Source organism: Aulonocara stuartgranti, assembly GCF_965226115.1.
Source record: "Aulonocara stuartgranti genome assembly, chromosome: 18".
Lineage (NCBI taxonomy): Eukaryota > Metazoa > Chordata > Actinopteri > Cichliformes > Cichlidae > Aulonocara > Aulonocara stuartgranti.
In genome coordinates this window covers 13,823,858-13,845,017 of record NC_138954.1, presented here as the reverse complement: position 1 = coordinate 13,845,017, position 21,160 = coordinate 13,823,858, and the positions used below count along the sequence as shown (strand labels likewise).

Below are 21,160 nucleotides of genomic sequence, written 5' to 3'. Positions count from 1 at the left end.
TTAATTAAACTCAGTGTGCTTTCCATACATTATAAAAACATTTTTAAACTGTATCTCGGTAATGTCCTAAAGCAATTAACAACTAATTATCAACTAAACAGAACTTTAACATAGACACAGTTGTGTCTTGACTTTAGGCATCTTGGTCCAAAGGACAAGACAACAGTGATGCAAAGCACCCTCAGCGCATTTAGGTCCAACTCAGGGAATAGTTAAAAGATTTGCACCTCTCTAGAGAGGTCCACTTGGTCTTACTGAGCAAGTCAGAGATGTACTTGAAGAGCAAACCACTGAGAGTTGTATGAACTAACAGAGATTTTAAACGTAATCCTGGGTGGAACCAGGACCCAGTGAAGACTTCAATATTGGGGTAATTTGATAAAGTTTCTGTTTCTGTGTAGGGATTCTGGATGCCGCTGCTTTAAACTGATAATATATCCAGTAATATAACTGGATAAATATCTCAAATATTTCTTTCTTGTCTCTGTTCAATTTTAAAAGGTTTGTAGACATCAAGCAGTTAATGTCATCTGTGCTAGAATTACATATTGGTTAATGTAGTTTAGTTTAGACCACTGTTAATTACTTAAATTAGTAATTACTCATTTATTGCTTCACTTACGCCACACAAATCCTCTTAACTACAAGATTAAAGTCTTTATGCGTTACTCATTTTCACGCGCTGCAGCCTCACAGTCACATTTTGTCACGTGATCGACATCACCTGACGATGACATGTTATTTTTTTCTATGCCAAGGACAATTGGTGACTTATGATTCATTCTCTCTAGTTTGCAGACAGCACACAGGGATGAACAGTAGTCCGACAGGGAGTGTTAAACTGTAGAAGCTTATAACCGTTTATTAAATACAGTGAGGGCTCCTTCGATTACCCAGAATGCCCTGCTTGTTGCCGTCTGGCGAAGGAGTGACTGTGTGAAAAGAATCAGTTAGCTGCCTTTGATACCCATTAGGTTGTCGTTACTATGCATTTGTATTGTATGAAATAAGAAAAAAGAGGGAAAGAAAATATCTGGGAAAGGCGAAATCTGTTGTCGTCTATACACCAAGCGATGCCTCTCTTCACGACTAACCCCTTTGACCAAGATGTTGGTGAGTAATCACAACTGGAGGCTGTTATTAGCAGGCTAGCTAAGTAACTGTGACCAAACAGCTTTGTTTGTGTTCTCCAGCTGTGGGCAACATTTCACTTAGCCACTGGATATATATTATTGGTATATGGGTAACGTTTGGTACATACTGTAGGTTGTGTAAACTGACAACCTGAAGCCCATGATATTAATTTTGATGTCTGTTTTGCTTGTTTTTGAGGAGCATAGATGGCTAGCTTGCTCCCCTATCCTATGTGTATATTTAGCTAGCAAACAGCAAGTGACCGTTTGGCGAAAGCATCCTAAACTGGTGATGTTATTCTCGAGATGTATTACGTGTATTATTTAAGTCAGGCCAACTCTTAATGAAGGCGGAGACACAGGCTTGTCATCGGATCACTGAATTGAGTTAGCAAGCCATATCACTGGCTACCTTTATGTATCCCATCTTCTGTTAACTAACCACAATTATGTGCTTGACCTCTCACAGTGAGTGGAAGTGAAAGAGGATGCGGAGCTATGGGAAACCACAGAGTATCGCTGTATTTCCTGTCGTCTCTTTGATCTTTGTCGAGTGGTTAGCCACCTAATTTTCATGTAGAGCGTGTAGTTTTCATATAGATGAAAAATACACAACACCGTTCACTTGCACAGCCCCATACACAGCCTCAAGCCCAAACCCAGCAGTAAATGCTGTTTTGATCAAACAAACCAGCCTTTAACTGATCGTGCTCTTCTGTTCCTGGCTTTTACTACTGTTGTGAGCATCTGTTACTTCACTATACTGTTTTGTATGACATGACAGCAGCCAAAGTGCTTTACAGGCTCACATAGTCAGTCAACATAATGAAAAATAATAAGTGGAAAAAAACGTCAGAAATAAGAATAAAAAACATTACTAGTCAACTAAAACGGGTGGAAAAAAGACATTTGCAGTGAGTGTGATCAAACCATGAGGGACCTCAGACTTAATTAAAGCAAGTGTAAATAAATCTTTAGAGCTGATTTAAATCATCAGCTGTTGATCAGATTCTTATTTGGGGAAGCAGATTATTCCAGAGCCAGTGGCAGTAACCACATTTGCCTGGTTGCCTTTAGCTTTCAGTCAAGTAAGGGGCACTGAGAGAAGTTGTTGGGATAATGAGTTGGTGACCTACAGACAAAAAAAATATCTGTTGTGAAACTCATTTATTGGAAACTTCACAGACAGCCAATGCAGTTCAACTAAAACAGGAGCGATGAGCTATCTTTTCTTTGTACAAGAGTCAATCAGCTGCGTTTTGAACCAACTGGAAAGCGTGGAATTGGGCAATCCTATATACAGAGAATTGCATTAGACCAGGTGAGATTTGGTAAAGGCTTGGATAACAGAACTGGCTCTAGCAGTGGTTTTCACTTGGTAAAAGCTCTCCTTCACAACATTCCTTTGATTGCTAAAATTCACGGAATGTCTCATAAAAACACAAAGATTGTCTGGTTAAAGGACTATCTGCCTCACTGAGGATGGTTGTGTAGCTTGGGGGTCTGAATAAAATAACTTCAGTTTTTCTTAGTTTCTTTCTTTAGTTTAAGGGTTTGTTTTTGTTTTTTACATCTGTGATTCCAGATCTTCCAAACATTCAAAGAGGTTCTTTATGGTTTGAACACAGTCAGGTGTGGCAGGTAGATAAAACTGGGTGCCACATAACAAGGATAATGAATTTTGGCTTTCTGTCCATCTCTAATACTTCCAATCTTGTTTAGGGTATATTTAGGGTATATTTTTCTAATGCTTCTTTTGTCAAGAGCAAAAGAAGCAAAAAAAAAAAAAAAACACTTTTTAATGTACTTATTACTTCCCAATTATTTCTTCTACTTCCCAGTAACAGCAACTGATGACTCATGTTAGAAAGCAATGTCAGCTATTTACACATCTTATTTCCATTCCTATGTTTATACTTGGAATACACTTAGCTCTGTAATAGACTGGGACCCTGTCCAGGGCTAACTTAGACTCTTGCTCTATGACAGCTGGGATAGACTCCAGCCCAACTGCAACCCTGAAAAATCAGCGCTGTTGATTGCTATGTGATGCCACTGACTGATGTTTATTATTGGCTAAATATTATTGGCACAACATTCAAGAAGATGTTAAAATGTTGTCAGACAAAGCATTTTAACATCTGTTTAATCTAAATCTAAAATGTTCTTGTTAAACACCTTATCTGCTCAAAATTGCACAAGTGGTACTTGGTAAAACATGAAGCTGCTTCCAAGACCAGAGGAGTCAAACACACAGAGTAGATGCAAGACTAACCATTTCATTTGGAAGGAAAACCCCAAAAACACAATTCTTAAGTGGCAAATAGAACCCACTGCTGATTGAAATGCACTGATCCTTAGATAAACTTCAGGTGAAGTCTTCGCAGATCATGAGCTGTTAGATTGTGTTCACTGTAGTGCGGTAGTGTTGATGGGGCACTTCTCATATATTGTCAGCCCTTTGTATCTCATCATGTTTATGCTTATGTGTAGAGGAACATAGTAATCTTGTTGTTTTGATTTCTCAATACCAAACATGATCATGAAAAGAGGATTCTCACGGACCGTTTACAACAGTGATTCTTTTTTTTCTTTTTTTTGTAGGATTACAGTAGCTTTATTACTCCTCTACAGAATTCCCATGTCTCTTCTTTCCCATCTCTAAATACAGTCATGCAGAAAAAATATGCTTTTGCTGTAAAGACTTCTTCTCACGCCGGTTGGTGTTCTTCTTTCCTGCAGAGAAAGCAACCAGTGAGATGAACACTGCTGAGGACTGGGGCCTCATTCTGGACATATGTGACAAGATAGGGCAGTCACGCACTGGGTCAGTTAACTTTCCTCATTCTGAGGCATACCAACACATTTATTTTATATTTTTGAGTTTTGGATCATTAGAATATATATTCAAGGAAGTCTAAAGAAGTTTAAAAGAAGAGCTTAATATAGCTTAACCTTCTCAAACCTTTGAGTTGTGCTGTTCTGTTCCAGGCCCAAAGAATGCCTCCGCTCTATAATGAGAAGAGTGAACCACAAGGACCCTCACGTAGCCATGCAGGCACTGACTGTAAGCAGACTCTTAACAAACAGCCATGTTTTGTTTATGTTTGATAACTTATTTCTTAAATGACACTAAGCTATAAGCTAATAAAGTAACCACATTTACTCTTTTATAAGTGATAAATTACGTATGTCAAAAGTATTTCAGGTGTTTACTTACTTCATGAGGTTCATGAAGAGGATGTACACTTTGTCTTCGCAGCTTCTCGGTGCCTGTGTCTCAAACTGTGGGAAAATTTTCCACTTGGAGGTGTGCTCCAGAGAGTTTGCCAGTGAAGTCAGTAATGTCTTAAACAAGGTGTGTGGTAAATTTCACTTTCTTGTGTGTTGTCCAAATAAGCCACATTAACTATGTGGGATTTCTTCAAAAAGGTTCACTTTTGATCCGTGTTGGCATAAAATGCTTTAATGCGTGTTCTCCAGGGCCACCCCAAAGTCTGCGAGAAGCTGAAGGCCCTGATGGTGGAGTGGGCGGAAGACTTCCGCAATGATCCGCAGCTCAGCCTGATCTCAGCAATGATCAAGAATTTACGGGAACAGGGTGTCACGTTCCCTGCTGTGGGCTCCCAGGTTGGTATATGAGTATGGTGGTTTATACCCCACCCCCACAATTGCAGTGGATACATACCTGACGTAAGTTGGAAAATGTTTACTGTTCAGAATAAACGCTAATATTAATGTGAGAAAAACAAAAACTAGGAAACAGTGTAGCGACTCCTGTTTAATGCTTTACTATCGCATTTCACTCATTAGCTAACAAAACTGAAATGATGTTCGCTCAACAAGCATCATCTTTACCTTACGACAGGTAAGCTAACATAAACATTCCTGTAAAAACATTAATATAAACAAGGTATCAAAGCGACACACTAACTTAACTCTCTAAAACTGACCCACTCAGAGTTGACGTCACAGCTCCAGATTGCTGACGTTTTACATTCTGGTGCACTGCAGTCGTGCTGCTGTGGAAGGAAAAGCTCTGCTTTGACAGTCTGCATTCAACTTTGTTTTCTGGGAAATCCTTTAAAATTCCACGTCGACGTGTTTTTATAGTCTATGTCATCAATTATGCCGACGAATCGTTGCAGCGCTAGTGGTTAAGATCAGAATTTTAAGTTCTGGCTCATTCTATTTGTAATGCTAGTATCTCTCTTGGTTTGCTCAAAATCCATCCCCGTTCTTTTATTCTTTTGAGTCATGAGTGTAAGTCATTATTTATGTGAAGCACATGATTATTGTCTTCACAGGCTGCTGAGCAAGCAAAAGCAAGCCCAGCTTTAGTGGCAAAGGATCCCTCCACATCAACAAACAAAAAAGAAGAGGAGGATTTGGCCAAAGGTAAAGAGGACTCTATCAGATAATCAGAGCAGTGCACAGTTTTTGTAAAGGACTCTTGTATAAAGACTCTTTTTAGTATTCAGACACACATAGAAGTGCATTAGAAGCATGTTCATTAAACACATTTTAACTGTTGTTTATTGGCTTTGAAAAACTCCCCCTGTTATTGTGGATTAATGAATTGCAGATGTTCCACAAGGTTTTCAAGGGCAAACACACAATCACACTCTTGTGATTATCTTATTATCTCTCTTGTGTGCAGCTATCGAGTTGTCTCTGAAGGAGCAGCGTCAGCAACCGCAGACCTCAATGTCGAGTCTTTACCCAAACACCTCCACCCTGCTCTCCTCACACAAGTCTGACGGCAGAAAAGTCCGTGCCATCTACGATTTTGAGGCTGCAGAGGACAATGAGCTCACCTTTAAGTCGGGAGAAATCATCACTATCCTGGACGATAGGTGAACATTTACACAAATATAATCAAGAGCACACAACAAACCAGGACTTTCAGTATATAATAGTGAGCAGATTTCCCGGGCCTATGTTGCGTTCTAATTTGGATGGCTGTTCTCTTTGAAGCCTTTTTGAAATGCTCTTTAGAAAAGCACAGAATCCATGAACTCAAAAGAAAAATACGTTTTAAACATCACATCTATGTATTCATGCTTTAAAGAGGTCTGGAAATGACTTTGTAAAATGCCAATGAAATTATTAAGGATTAAATTCAATTACTAAAGGCAACATTCTTCTCATAATTGAATGGGCTTTTTGTTTTCTTTCTCCCAGTGACCCAAACTGGTGGAAAGGGGAAACATATCAGGGGGTGGGGCTGTTTCCCTCCAACTTTGTCACTGCTGATCTCACTGCAGAGCCTGAGATGAGTGAGTACACACACTTGAATCATTGCTGTTTCTTTGGGAGCCCATTTAGTCCATTAGCAGCATTGCTTTATAGATCTGGGAGTGTGATATCCAGAGAGCAGAGTGCAGTAAGAGACACAAAATAGGTACTGAAAAAATAACACTGCCTAAATTTCTGGGAAGGAGTTCAAGCAGTGTGTGATCAGCACTTTCTCCTGCTGATACTCTTTTCTTATGTACCAAATCTTTTTCTGGTATAATTACAGAGCCCTCTGAAATGCAACATTCATATTCATATGTTGGTATCTTGATGCTCTGTTCTATCTAATTCATTGTTTCCACAGAAATGTGTAGTCTTAAAAATTTATTCTTGGGAGTTTTCTGGCTTTTTCATCACATCCACTTTTTGTTGGTTAAGATAACCTTTGTTGTTATTGCTTGATGATTGTATGGCTTTGTCATATTGTTGATTCTGTGGGTTTGCATACTGGGTATGTACATCATGCTGTTGCACTTCTACTGCCTTCATGCTGTGTGCCACCGTTTCTTGTAATTCGAGTTAAAGAAAAACTTTTATCAGCTCGTAACTTCTATTTTTATCTGATATCTGTTCCTGTGCTGCATGCTTCTATCAGAGCATTACAGGTGATTAAGTTAGTTTGTTCTTATCTCTTACGTTCGCGTTGCTGACCACTGCCACTGTTGTGTTGTTTTTCTCCTGCTGCATCTACGGCTGCTTGAAAACCCACAGTGAAGACGGAGAAAAAGACAGTACAGTTCAGTGAGGACATTCAGGTAGAGACCATAGAGCCCGAACAGGAGCCAGTGTACATAGACGAGGTGAGTGCTCTGCTGTGTGCGCTTTCTTACTCAGATCATTCAGATTTATTAAGGTCACAAGTTGCTACAGTAAATAAAAAAATCTCTTCCAGTATAAGATAAAAAACTTTATTACTTCTGGATTAAGTTGTGAAATGATCTCACATCTATCCGATACTTATCACATCTCCTCAGGACAAAATGGACCAGTTACTGCAAATGATTCAAAGTGCGGATCCAACAGACAACCAGTCTGACAGTGTTGAATTATTACAGCTTGAAGGTAATTTTCATTCACTTATTTATTAATTTCTTATGCAAAATATGAGTATATGGAAGTGAAAGAAAACTATTTAATAACATTGTACACATGCTGCATTTTGGAAAAGGTGGATTTCTGTCAGCCAAAGAAAGAGATTTAAACAATTTTTTCATCAGGTGCCTGCAATCAAATGGGGCCCCTCATTGATCAGAAGTTGGAGGATATTGACAGGTACATTGTGTTGATGTGGCGTGCTTTATTCATAGAAATTCAGAACATTGTAAGCTCAGCAGAAGCGAATAACATGCAGAAGGTGTTTGACAAGATATGGATTGCTGATTGTTTGTATCACCAGGAAGCACTCGGAACTGTCAGAGCTGAACGTGAAGGTGATGGAAGCGCTGTCTTTATATGCCAAGCTGATGAATGAAGATCCCGTCTATGCCATGTATGCCAAGCTGCAGAGCCAACAGTATTACATGCAGCAGCCTGCCAGCGCCGCACAACAGGTGAAGTCAATACAAACTTCTTTTTTTTTTTTTTTTTTTTTAATTTGAGAAGCAGCTACATTCTGAAAGGGAAGTACCAACACTGGGAAGTCTAAGACGCTTGGAAAGAAAAGATAGATTACCATGAACCTGAATGATTGAGAATCTACACAGACAACATTAGGTGTTGTCATTTTTTCAAGGACTTTAAAGCTGATTGAATATTAATATTTACTTTATGTTTATATTTGTCACCACAGGTCTACCCTGGTCAGCCTGCATCAGGTTCATATGCCATGAGCAGTGCTGGGGTGCAAGGCTATACCGTTCCTATGGAGCAACTTCCTCCTGGAACTCCCATTCCTGGTCAACCAGTTCCCAGGTGAGTTTGAGGTTACCCACGGTCCTGCTACAGCACACAGTACAAATACTAAGATTATCAGTTTCCGCTGTTGTTCTCCTCTCTTTTATGTGAGATGAAAAATGGCAAATACATTTAAATGCTTAATTAAATTCACGTTTCACTTATTCTTTAAGTTATTTTTACATATGGTAAATTTTCCGCTGGTATCAGAGGCTGTTACTCAGCTGCAGAACCAGACTTTCACTTGTTCCAGCGTTATAGACGAAGCCTTCTTAAATACCTGAACAACTTCTGGTTTTTCCTCATTGAAATTGAATCTTGGTTTCCACATTTTAAATCAAAGTATTTGCTGTACTTGGAATTGAAAGCAGTAATTTCTCACCATTGAGCAATTCCTTACACACCACAACAGTTCTGTTCTTAAACAGACAGAGGTTTACTAGTGTTAAAATAACTTGATGTAGTATAATATTCACTTTTTCCCCATCATTCTTTTCACAGTGACGTTCATATGTACATGGGCCAGCCGCCTGTGTACACTGCAGCTCCAGGCGGCATGGCACCAGCAGATGTTCAGTCCTACCAGAATCCAGCCAGCAACCCTGGCCCAGCACCATGCACAACTCCCGCAGGCATGACGCAGACCGCAAACTACAGCGCTGCCTCTGGCGTGAGCATAGCACCCTCCACAGATGTCCCACAGGCCCCCTTCTCAGAGAAAGCATTGTTATAGGGCCACCGGAGCTCACTGATATCCTCACAGGCACATATGCACTCTTACATACAGACACAACCACACACTCACAAAAAACCAGACCTGATCAAATAGTTATAGTTGAAAATGTGTTTTTATTGCATAAGTTGACACCAGATCAATTAAAACACAATTTAAACAGAGTAAACTAACATTGGCATGTTTTCTGTTGTATTCAGCCGATATACAGTCAAAGCTGCAGTGCAGAACTTTAATTTCCTTCCTCTGGCAGTCAGAGTAATTAAACAAAAATATTATTTGATTTTCACTGAAAAGCATTAACCTGTTATTTGAAGATTCATGCTGCTGTCAAATGACTGCGCATATGTCTAGCAGACGTTTGACATACTACTTTTATATGGCGGAGTTTACACTGGACTTCCATTTATTTTTTGAAGGAGTTGGAGAGTGTTCATTGTTGTTGGCTTTCCGTGTTTCTCTTGTTTATACAAGCATCAAATCTCACAATACGAAACGCTCTACAAGCCTGATGCCAACTAGATGCGAGTCTTTATTCTTCTGTTTTTGTTTGATTTTGTTGGTTATGTGATTTTTGGCTTGCAAACAGTTTCTAGGTGCAGTCCCATCATCTTCTGGTGGTAGTAGACACTACATCCTACCAGGTGCTAGTAAAATAAGGGAACAATGTATTTTAGGAAAAGAAATAGTTGGATAAACTTTCTTTTCTTTTTAAACAACTATTCAGATAGCCAGAAAGATCGCATCTTTCTTTTTTAGATCTTAGTCTCTCATCTGACTGGTGAACTCTTTTCTTTTTTTCATCCAGAGTATTCAAAGAAATTAGAAGCGTAAATCTACTAAGGATTCAGTTTCTATCTGCCATACGTCTAGCCCAACTCCAACTGCATAGCTCCCAAAGTTTAGCTCTGGCTATTTCGCCACACATCTCACATTTCAAACTTCAATAAACTGCAAAGTTTAGAGAGTTTTATCAGGTGCTAATAGCCTTGACTATAGCAGACATTCATTTTTATGCAAAGGTCCCACACTCCAGCTTTAAATACACAGTTCTGCTTCTCTTACCAGTAAAGAAGTGATCATGGGGATTTATTTAAAGAGCTCACACTACACTGAGTCACAGATATAAAAGTATGGAGCGGCTTTCAGTTTCCATCTCTCAAGCCCGATCACTTCAAATCTAGATTTGATAGCAATACATGCATTCAAATTTTTTCTTGTCACATGCAAAACCATTATGGCATTAATTGCTTTGTATTTATTTCAGACTATTGAACAATTATGGCAACACTGAGTTACAAAACATTTTTTTCCAATTAGTTCCTAGAAGAAAAACTAAAACTTTGGTGCTAAGAAGTTGTTTTTTAGTACATATGGAGTTAAATTTGCATGCATAAAAGGGTTGTTTTTCAGCAAAACAAATACTCTTTAAATATTAGATTCTCTCTTCCAATATTTAATGCTGAAGCTTGACTTCAGAATATGCCATTAGTTTTGTTTTTTTCCCTGTATTATTAAATTTAATAGTTCTTACACAACAACTTAAAAATAAGAAGAAGAAATGTCAGTTTCCCACTTCTAGCTAGCTATTTAAAAAAATGCAATTACTATTTGATCAAGTGTGAAATATATGCACACACACACAAACACACAGCTTCACACCACCCTCAGTACACACACTGAGACTGCACACACACGATGCACACTACAGGCTGGCATACAGCAGCGAATGCACATACAGACACAGCTGCACTACTTGGTTCACGTATCCTGTAGTAGTGTGTGATCATTTTCCTTCATTCACACACTGACATAGAAATAAAATGACAGTGTCCCACAGCTTTCTCACCCACTTAAACAAACTATAGTTCTAATCATGTCTCAGAAAGGGGTGTCAACTTTTTTTCTTCTTCTTCTTCTTTTTTTTTAGTTAAAGGACTTTTGGTCTGCTGAAAACATCAGGATACTCTTACATTCTGTATATGTTGTCAAATTTTAGAAGTACTGAAAACTGAAGCCACTTTGTTTTTGGAGAGAAAAGAAAGTAGAGGAACTGAAGCATGCACATAACTCTTGTATATACTGTACTGAACTAGTAGTGAAGCCACATGATGACCTCATGGGTGGAGCTGTATGCTAGCACAGCTCCGGCTGTTTCTCTCAGCCTTAAAGGCGAACTCTGCAGTCGGGATTTTCCAGATGTGTTGAAAGGTGTCGAGCCAAAGAGCACAAAGTGGTTGCAGGGAAAAAGTGTCTGAAAACAAAATGGTATATTTCTTTATTTCTATTCTTTTTGCATTGTTTTTTTTCCTCTCAAAGAAACAAGACTGACTGCTTAATTCATACTGCAGAGTTTTCCTTTTAAATCGGGCGGTTACGCATCTTTTTTGATGGCTTTGCTTTGTACCCATCAGGGGCTGTGTTAGCAAACCCGCACCACAGACTTGGCTACTAAGTGGGAGAGCCCCAGTGTCTCCCCAGTGTCTTTAAAGCATTTCTTTAGTTAGTGTTGGAAAAATAAATGCTTATTTTTTTCTTTTTGTAGTACGTTTTAATTCATGTTTTGATTATTGTTAAGATATTTTAAATGGAGAAGCAGTGAAGGATGTATGTATTCAGAGAATAGATCAGGATATGTAATATTCTGTCTAACTTAGTTGTATATTTAATTGCTTACACAAGAACATGGACATTTCTCTCTGTGTTTGATACATGCTTGATGTACTGTAGGCTCAAATGATAATGTAAAAGCTGACTGAACCCCTCCATGCTTTTCAAACCTGTCCGTTAACACTAATACAGATTCTACCTGAAGGTGTCTCTGATTCTGAATATTCAGAGTCAGGATTTGTAAACGGCTCTTTACCAAAGTCTCCCTAAGCTAAACAGTTAGCGCTATGTAAGTCATTCAAGATCAAATGTACAGGTCTGCTCCTCATATCCTACCGTATTCACCTTATTCTTCATATTTATCTAATTTATATTGCTTCTACTCGGACAAAGCCTTTGGGAAAGAGTTCATGTTTACAAAAACTGACTGGACTATAAAAAAGGAAACTAATTTATCTGTTGTATTTGACATCAAATGATGTTACATGAAGGAATTATTAAGAATTGTTCAATTTCTGGTGAAATTAGTGTGTTGATCTAACAAATTGGTGTTGTTTAAGTTTTTCAGGAGGTACTATGTTTCAAACTTCCTACTTCTCGACACCACTGTGAGATTACAAAGCGACTTGTTTTAAGCTCTGTACCTCCAGTTCCTTAATTGAGCGCTAGAAAGATGAGGAATATTTTTTGTTTCTTTGTTTTGTTGCCTTCAACTAAAATCAGGAGCGAAATGGAAAATTAATCTGTTTGTTCAAAGAGGGTTAAAAATATCAAAGTAGCAGCTGTTCTGGGACCATAGGAGCCAGTTTATTGTCACGTATCATCCAAATGTCACATCTTGTTGCACCCCCAGAGTTGGACTGTAACCTGATGTGGTTTTTTTTGTTTTGTACAGGACTGAGATGCTGCCATTTTTTTTTTTTAGTTTTAAAGCAACATTATTGTAAAGGTTCCGTCTAAAGGTGTACCCTGCTGTTTGTATGTATTCTTTTAACCATACTTATTAATTGGTATTCACAATAAAACCAGGCCAAATGTACAGAATACTAATGACTTCACTTGGCTTGATATTGTGTTCATATATTTATGCAAGTAAGAGTAGTCCTGATTATCACAGTATGACACACACAGTCTGCGTTATTTATAGGATGATCCGTCCGTCATGTTAAGAAGTATAAACCACCATGAATCAGTTTCACCTGCTTTGGTGTGACTCAGTGTGACAACAGGTGCAGTGATTAGGCAACGACCAAATAACCCCTCCAAAACAGCAAAGACTGTGCAGGTGGTCGATGCAGACTGTTGCTCTCTCCCTGCTGACTGATTTTTCTCTGGTTTTGCTGCAGCTGGTTCAGGTTGCACAGGTAGTCTCCCAGCGCACTGCTGTGTCTCCCAGCGCAATTCCCAGAGTGTGGAGGACAAACCAGGAAATGGGCCTGCAACTGCAAAGAGAGCTTAACAGGGAAGGAGAGGGGGTGTAAACCCAGCAGCAGGACCGGTATTTGTTTGTGTGAAAAAGAGCGCTGCCAGAGTTCTAGAAAATGACCTCAAACAGGTTTATGAAAGAGACTCCATCAGGGTGTCATATAGGTCAATGCTCACAGCTCAGCATCATGCAGCTTGACTGGTGTTTACCACTGACACCCTGTTCTCTTCACAGATGAGAGCAGGTTCATGCTAAGCAGATGTGCCAGATCTGAAAAAGAAACAACACGTTATGCTTTCTAACTGGACAGAAGATGTCACTGACGTTTAACTTTTATACTGTGATGATTGATGCTTTAATGGTTAAGTTTTTGAGCAATTTTGTTTAATTGTTTACTGTTTGTGAGACTTAAGTTTTCCTCATGCAGAAATACCTATTTGGTTGATATAAATTAGACATAATGGACATATCTGTTACAACAGGTAAGACAATATTTTACAGTCTCTGTCCTACATGCCCTCTGCCTTTAACATAACACAATGCAAGGAAGTTCTCCCAAAATTACACAAGCACCCAGGATATTATATTCATATCATACTCACCAGTCAAAGACAGGCCAGCCAAACTTAAACTCCTTAAGCTCCCCCCAAACCCCTCCTACAATCATCCCTACATGATTGAGAAACTTGGAAAAACTAAATGATTATATAGTTTGATTTCCTTTCAGTAAGAAACTAGAAAATTGTCCTCTTCCCTGCCACTAGGTGGAGTTTGGTGTATGTGTAAGCAAGGCTGTAAGCGTGTCACTGTGATTTTAAATTGAATTCAGTTTTATTTATACAGCGCCAAATCACAACAACTGGCTTCTTTAAATGCAGTAGGAAGTAATTAAGTTTTATCTGGTTGGGAATTTAGCGATGGAAAGGTATACCTCCGTTTCAGCTACACACACACACACACACACACACACACACACACACACACACACACACACACACACAAATCCATCCATGGTTTTCCAAATGTTAATGCTTTATATATCAAGAATGTATTTCATAACTAAGTAATTTTTCTTTAGAGAAAAGCAAGAACCTAGAAAATCCTTCTTCTTGCCACCAGGTGGAGATCTGAGCATGTCTGAGCAAAGCTGCATGTAGCCTTGCTGCATGTAGCCTTTCAGCATGTCACTGTGATTGTAACTGCAGTAGGAAACTATTAAGAATAGTTTATGCTCACTATAAAGGTTTATCTGGTTGAAATTTTAACATCAACTCACTGTAAAATTATATCTGCAAACAATGTGTGTATTACTGTAAAAAAACAACAACACATGGGTCAAACAACCAAATATCTTAAGATAACACTTTTAGGATCCCACCTACATCTCCTCTTCGCATAAGGGAATGCAGTGAGGTTCTCCAAAACTACACAAGTATCCAGGATGACACATTCCTAAAAATCCTCCATATTCACCTGCGATGGGCATTTAAAAACAAATGTCACTATTCCTTTTTGGAAGGTGTGTACAATTATAGCTCGGTGTAATCTGCCCCTGTGATATTATAGGATGGGAGATCTCTTCTTTGTCACCCCCCATAAAAAAAAAAAGACAAGCATGATCACCTCATTACCTCAGCAATAAAATAATACAGCCTCCAGTGCAGTGTAAGCAATGTCAGTGTGCAGAGTCCAGCGTCTCCACTGGCTCGTTTTTAGGAGATGATTGTTAAAGTCTTAAGCTCTGAGTTCAGATCAGCGACTGGTAATCCAGCACCATGCCCTCGGGGAAGAAAGTCAAGCTCATCCTGTATGAGGTGCTGCAGTTTGCAGCACTGATTGTACCCATCTTTGTAATCATGGAGAGATTTGCCAGCCTCATATACAACGTGAAAGGACGGGATCAGACAGCATACTGGCTCGTTGTGGCGGCTTCTATCGCCTATGTGACCTCTGTGACCTTGCTGGTGTGGGCTCCTGTCAGATATATGACTATTAAGCAGCGGGGATTCATCAGAGAGGTCACGCAGTGGTGAGTTGAGGCTTTTGGAACGTGATAAGTGACAAGCTTATCGTTTTGTGTGTATAAACATAAACCGAATCTGTGTAACCTTAAAAAAAAAAGAATAAATCACATCTTAAATGTGAAAAGTCGAGTTTACTGAGTAAACTTTAGTTCAGTTCTGTGATTTGCTGCTACAGTCTTAAATTGTCTGGTATTACAGCTCATCATTTGGTAGTATTTATTGCAACTGAAATTACAGATCAACTATTTTAACTATTAATTATTAGTTTAATGACTCTTCTCTACTAAGTGCTACCCCTAATAATACAACCTTTTAGATCATGTAAGTATATTTATGCCTTAGAAATGAAGTCTTCCCTTACTCTCAAAAGGGAATATAAACCAAGTGAGCATAGATAACAACTGTAATTGAGTGTAGCTGCTGTGTTATAGATTAGAATTATTAAGCTGCATAAAACTGAAAGACTGCTTCAAAGTCTTTTCAAACACAAATTAAAAATCTAAATATAAACTCATGCACTTGTTAAAAAAAGAACAGTTACTCTTCATTATGGGATGATCATTATGTAAATGTAAGCTGTGTTTTTTTCAGGAGACCAACAGCAATGGCATATCTCATCCTGTGCACATTACCGTGCTTTGCTATCCTAATAGCCAGCTCCAAGGTAATGTCACCAAGACTGATTGATCTTGTCACTGAGGAGCACTTGTTGATGTTTTGTTCAGTCATGCTCTGACAGGGTCCTTGAAGAGGCATACAGAATTTGTTGTAAACAGTCCATTAGAGGCCACAGTATTAAGACACTATAATTATTCACTGAGTGAACAGCGACATGCTACACTGCACCACAGAGAAAGAAAAGCATCCCTTCTCACGGACTCACCATGATCTCTTGAGGTTTACTTATTCAATGTCAATCTACAGGTAGCAAGAAGTTGTACTCTTGTACAGTTGTATTGTATTCTTTATTAGGTAATAATATAGTAATGAAGTAAATACTACATGTTTGTACACCTATTGTTTTTGCCATATTGTCAAAGAATTTGTGAGAAGGACTTTGGCAGGGAAAATAGGTCCCCAGTCACAAGACTGCCCTCCCTCTGAGCTATTCAGTAACCTATAGTGAAAACAACAGGTTGTCCATTAACTTAAGGTTTGATGCTATCCCCGACCCTAAAAAGAAAAGATTTTTTATTCCTACATTACACTGTGTCACTTAGTATTTTATTGCTGTTCCAACAAGAACATAAATAAGCACAAAGATGTTTCTCATATTTATTCACCCAGTGTTTCTTATTTTACAGGCGTAAAGATGTAAATCTGCAAGGATAGGGAAGTAAATCCTAATGGGTTCATAAAACTTGGAATGTAGGCGCTTCTTTCTCATTGGAGACAAATGTTACAAAGACTCTCAGTTTCATTTTTTTCCCTCACTTTATCCTTTACCATCCTTTACCAGTGGAACAATGAATGAATACATTCATTGTTCCACTTATGAGTATTTTCTATTATTGTGAAAACACAGGTGCAGGTGGACAGAGGACAGACACTGGACAGTTTCTCTGAGTTGCCAGTTTCCCTGGTGCTTTTATTCCTCATCTGGGTGGATATCATTGAGAGGATTCGACCCTGCAAACTCATGGGAAAATGTAAGGCTTGAATTCTTCCAAATCTTTTATGATTATTGAATATTTTTGCGTCACATTTCATCTTCTGCGGGAGTGGTTATTTAACTGAATCCATAGACCTTTTGCGCTTATTTGTAACACTTTATTTTATTGGTTTGTTATTTCATTAAAGCAGCACAGACTGCAAGCTAGTTCAGAGAAATATCAGTCACTTCACTCACATCAGATTTCAAATCAGAATCAGAATCAGAATACTTTATTAATCCCGAAGGAAATTAGGGTTACAGCAGGCAGCACGCTAATGGCGCATGCGCACTTACAAAGGAACCTTCTGACCAAACTTTACACAAACATCACATTGGGAAGACATGTCAGAGAGGTAGGCTGATAGGAAAAAAAACAACAAAAATACATAACATGAGGTGAGAGGAGGAGAAAAAAAACTCCACTCAGACTGAGCTCCTAGTGGGAGAACAGTTTGATAACAGAAAAAAACACCTCAGCACAAAAGCACATGACTATCAATACACCATAGAAACACAAGACAAGCAACAGGGGCGGGTAAAGGGTAAGAGAGAGCCAGTGTAGACAGCGCATCCGGTCCTGCAGCATGTCTGCGCTGGTCCAGTCGACCGCCATCTTCCCCGGGAGGGGACAAGCATCGAAGGCGTTTGGAAAGGGAGGGGGAATGAGTGTGTATCAGTGTGTATGGGTGTGTGTGTGTGTGTGTGTGTCCAGAGTTCAGCTGAGACAGTGTCCTTCGCCTGCTAGGCTAAGTAAACAGTCTTCCAGCCAACCCAGGTGGCCTTGTGTAGGATAGGAAGAACAGTCTAAGCACAGTCTGTTATCAGGGTGTTTTTGTTCAGCTCCAGCCTTGAGATCACAGCTGGCGCCGAAGTGGTAGCCGCATGAAGTGATGGTGGTTTTTACTTTAGTGCGAACAACTCATGTGAATTTCAAAGCAGTTCTAACAGTCCGACACTGGTCTCTCAATCTCCTGTTGGAGAGCCGTGAGCTTCTCCATGATGTTATCAAACTTGCGCTCCGTGATGTTGTCATTCTTGTGCTCAAAGAGCAGATTCTGAGAACTTCTCCAAGATGTAATCCAATTTTCGCTCAGAGGTCTTATTCTGAGTGTTCACGGCAGCCGTAAGCTTCTCCAAGATCTTATCCGTGCTGCGCTCAATGAGCCAATTTTGAGAACTCACCATTAGTCCCATTGATTCAATCCCAGCGGGCAGCCTTGTGGGGTTTTGAACAGCCGATTCCACTTGCTTTAATCTTCGATAAGTCAGGGCCAAGCCAGCTCCGATCAGCAAGAACCCTGTTATCATGGTTCCGAATAGGTAGATATCTTCAGCACTCAGGCTCACCCGAGCCCAGACTTCTCGTTGAGAGAAGGGTGTCAATTGCATTCAGGGACCAGATGATCAAATCCATAATTCCTCTTTAGGTTTTTGAGAACAGACTGTGAGAGAGTGTTCCAGGGAAAAGTAATACAAAAATACACAAGACTAGACAAGGATACAAGAGGCTAAGCAGGGAAGATAAGGGGGAGAGGAGAGGAGAAAAAGTCCAACCGCCTTGGCCAAGAGCCAAAGAGGATGATAATAAACACACCCTTCCTAATTTAGCTGTTTAGTCAGCTGCAAAATTTTCCAGCTCTCCCTAATACATCCCTGTACCACTGCTACATTGCGTCAGTGCCTGATTCTGTTTATCTAGACATAGCATTTTCAGTGGGAGAAATGTTTCGTCACCAAGTGACTTGACTCGATTTATAAGGTTGGGGAAACCTGCAGTCAGCTGAGACAGAAGAAACACTTGAATGAGTGATACTTGAAAATGTTTCTACCACTGAAAACTCTACATCCAGATGAACAGAGTCAAGTTTTTGGGACTTTGGTCATAGACTTCCTGTGCATTTTCTAACCAGTGAATACAACCCACCTAAACAGCTGGAGAACACAAGAGCACAAAACATTGACCAAGATGACAAATTCTCCAAATTCAAATCATGTATCTGCTAAATGTACAGTAAGAAGCCTGATTCATGGAAGCTGGACCTTACAGTCTACAGTAAACACTAACCACCTTACCCCGTCACATGATTGTCGTTACCTATGCTAAAGATGATTTTTCTTCTCTTATTTTTAAAAAATGATTTAAAAAAAGACAAGTTCTCTTGTTATTAGCTAGTCTTTCGGATAACCTAACTTATACAGAAAAATTTGGTTTTGTCATTTATAGCAGACAGCTTAGATTCAGACTTTGACATATCCGGCCCTGTCCTCACCCACATGGAACCAGTGACCACCGTATCAAGCCAGATGAATCCTGAAGAAGGCCAGAACGGTGTGACCCAAGGCCAACCAGAGGCCAAAAATGGCAGTCCCTCTAACAGATTCCACGATGTTGCCAACTCACCACCAAGAACACGAATCACCAGCACTGCCTACTTGTACTCCTCAACCTCACGCCCTCTGTCGTACTCGGGTCGCCCGAGCATCCTGTGGAAAAGGGACGGAAGGTCAGAAATATTTGTGGATAGTTTCCTTTTCTGGTTTGACACTGTGGAGATGGTGAGAGTGGCAGGACTGCCCTCAGTGTTCTACTCAGGCTGGGTGTTCCCAGTCTACATCCTCGCCTTCCTCTCTACTCTTCGTATGATTATCACACCTCACAACCCCTTGTTGTCTTCTGCTGGATTTGCTCTTCAGGACTTCCCTTTCTTTGTTTTGCGGGTTGCTCTGATTGCTGTGTTTGGCTTTGTAACACCCTTCTTATACCCATTGAAAAATGTCCTGGTAAGCCTAGCTTTTATCTATTTCACATTTCTGACCAGGCTGAAAATATTTAGACATCACAGCCTGTTTTGAGGAGGAGTGGCACATTCTGTTGTTGATGAAAAAGCCACTTGGACTGTGAGTATTTCGACAGTTGGTCTTCATGTGTGGAGAGCAGCATCAAATCAACAAGATGCTGGTGCTGATGATGGCGAGCAGCATGTTTGAATTTTTCTGGCTTCTAATGCATTAAAAGGACATTCAAACCAAAGTGCAAAAATCATTCCGAATTTTGTTTAAAAAACAGGTGTACAGATGGAAGTATAAAGTAAGCCAACTCTCATCTTGATTAAAATATATTTATTGGTGCAAATGTTTATCTGCTTAGTTTTGTATTTTAACTCTAAATTTGTTTACATTTCTTTTGAATAAAACCTTGAAAAACAATCCTTTATGTTGACACTGGTGTATATTCTGTAAATACTTCAAAGCTAATCTGATTTTATTTATTTGTTAAAGGAGACAAAGTTAGGTGCATTGTGAGGCCCAAAGAGATTCATTTCAATTCAAATTTACTTATATAGTCCCAATTCCCAAAACAGTCAACCCAAGGTACTTTATATTGTAAAGTAAAGACCAATATTATAGAAAAAACCCCAACAAATATATGACCCCTTATGAACAAGGACTTGGCGACAGTGGGAAGATAAAACTCCCTTTTAACAGGAAGAAACCTCCAGCAGAACCAGGCTCAGGGCGGGGCGGCCATCTGCCTGGTTGGAGGTGAGGAGAAAGAGAAGAGAGCAAAGTGAAACAGGACAAAAAGCAAACTATGGAGAGAGCACCAGAGTGTAATAACTGCTAATCATTAAATACAGTAGTGGTATATAAAAGTGAAAATAGAGTTAAAATAGACAAGTAAAGAAGTTCATCATGGGAAGCCCCCAAGCTGCCCAAGCCTATTGGTTCAGTCCAGCTCTAACTATAATGACATTTTTAAGCATAAGCTTAAGAGAGTGTTTATCTCCCAAATTTAAACTAGGAGCTGGTTTTATAGCTGCTTAATTGGTGATCCTAAAGTGACTACTGGTGTGAACATGGGCATGACTGACTGTCTGTATGGTGTTAGCCCTGCGACAGATTGGTGACTTGTCCAGGTGTATTTGGCCCTGCTACAAGTGAGATATTCTTCAGCTCCCCTCACAACCCAGAATTAGATTAGTGCAAGAACATGGATGGACAACCCACTCAAAAATGCAACAAATAAACAAATGAAGGTAAGTTAACTTAGAAATAAATAACTGTTCGGTAAACTTTCTGGGTGTGTCAAGTAGGTGATAAGCATGATGATTTCAGACAAGGTAATTAAACTTGTGATTTAAGAGCTGATGCTTTGTCTTTGCTCGATAAGTACAGTTTTATTATACAGCATACTCACCTGGACATCCTTTATAAAATATCTTGTTTGTTCAGATGGAGTGGCTTACTGCTCAATCTTTGGGAATTTGTCTCAAGAAATTGTGTGGCAGTAATGGTCAGATAATTAGTGCCACAGGGCATCCAATCAAGAATTCTCATAAACAGATGGTTAGTTTGTTAAAGGCAAAAAGTAAAACATCTTAACAAGTA

The 21,160-nt window shown here is 39.4% G+C and overlaps 2 protein-coding genes across 2 annotated transcripts; both read left to right on the top strand.

Annotated features, from left to right (window-relative positions):
• Positions 1 to 746: 746 nt before the first annotated feature.
• On the top strand, positions 747 to 12,720 carry stam (signal transducing adaptor molecule (SH3 domain and ITAM motif) 1). Its single transcript, XM_082513302.1, has 14 exons — positions 747 to 1,113; positions 3,876 to 3,960; positions 4,125 to 4,200; positions 4,396 to 4,491; positions 4,617 to 4,763; positions 5,441 to 5,531; positions 5,794 to 5,989; positions 6,318 to 6,412; positions 7,143 to 7,231; positions 7,406 to 7,493; positions 7,649 to 7,703; positions 7,828 to 7,981; positions 8,221 to 8,342; positions 8,826 to 12,720. Exons 1-14 carry the CDS (start codon positions 1,074 to 1,076, stop codon positions 9,055 to 9,057), a joined length of 1,566 nt encoding a protein of 521 aa, XP_082369428.1. The 5' UTR covers positions 747 to 1,073; the 3' UTR covers positions 9,058 to 12,720.
• Positions 12,721 to 14,667: 1,947 nt separating this feature from the next.
• tmem236 (transmembrane protein 236) lies at positions 14,668 to 19,863 on the top strand. The gene is made up of 4 exons (XM_082513303.1): positions 14,668 to 15,122; positions 15,709 to 15,781; positions 16,643 to 16,766; positions 18,996 to 19,863. Exons 1-4 carry the CDS (start codon positions 14,869 to 14,871, stop codon positions 19,622 to 19,624), a joined length of 1,080 nt encoding a protein of 359 aa, XP_082369429.1. The 5' UTR covers positions 14,668 to 14,868; the 3' UTR covers positions 19,625 to 19,863.
• The last annotated feature ends 1,297 nt before the right edge of the window (positions 19,864 to 21,160 follow it).

Excerpts from the sequence above, each read along its gene's own strand:
- tmem236 (XM_082513303.1), top strand. The coding sequence starts at position 14,869 with ATGCCCTCGGGGAAGAAAGTCAAGCTCATCCTGTATGAGGTGCTGCAG. Across the intron at positions 15,123-15,708 it reads ATCAGAGAGGTCACGCAGTG|GAGACCAACAGCAATGGCAT; the intron begins GTGAGTTGAGGC and ends TGTTTTTTTCAG. Across the intron at positions 15,782-16,642 it reads TCCTAATAGCCAGCTCCAAG|GTGCAGGTGGACAGAGGACA; the intron begins GTAATGTCACCA and ends GTGAAAACACAG.
- stam (XM_082513302.1), top strand. The coding sequence starts at position 1,074 with ATGCCTCTCTTCACGACTAACCCCTTTGACCAAGATGTTG. Across the intron at positions 4,492-4,616 it reads TCAGTAATGTCTTAAACAAG|GGCCACCCCAAAGTCTGCGA; the intron begins GTGTGTGGTAAA and ends CGTGTTCTCCAG. Across the intron at positions 7,982-8,220 it reads CTGCCAGCGCCGCACAACAG|GTCTACCCTGGTCAGCCTGC; the intron begins GTGAAGTCAATA and ends TTGTCACCACAG.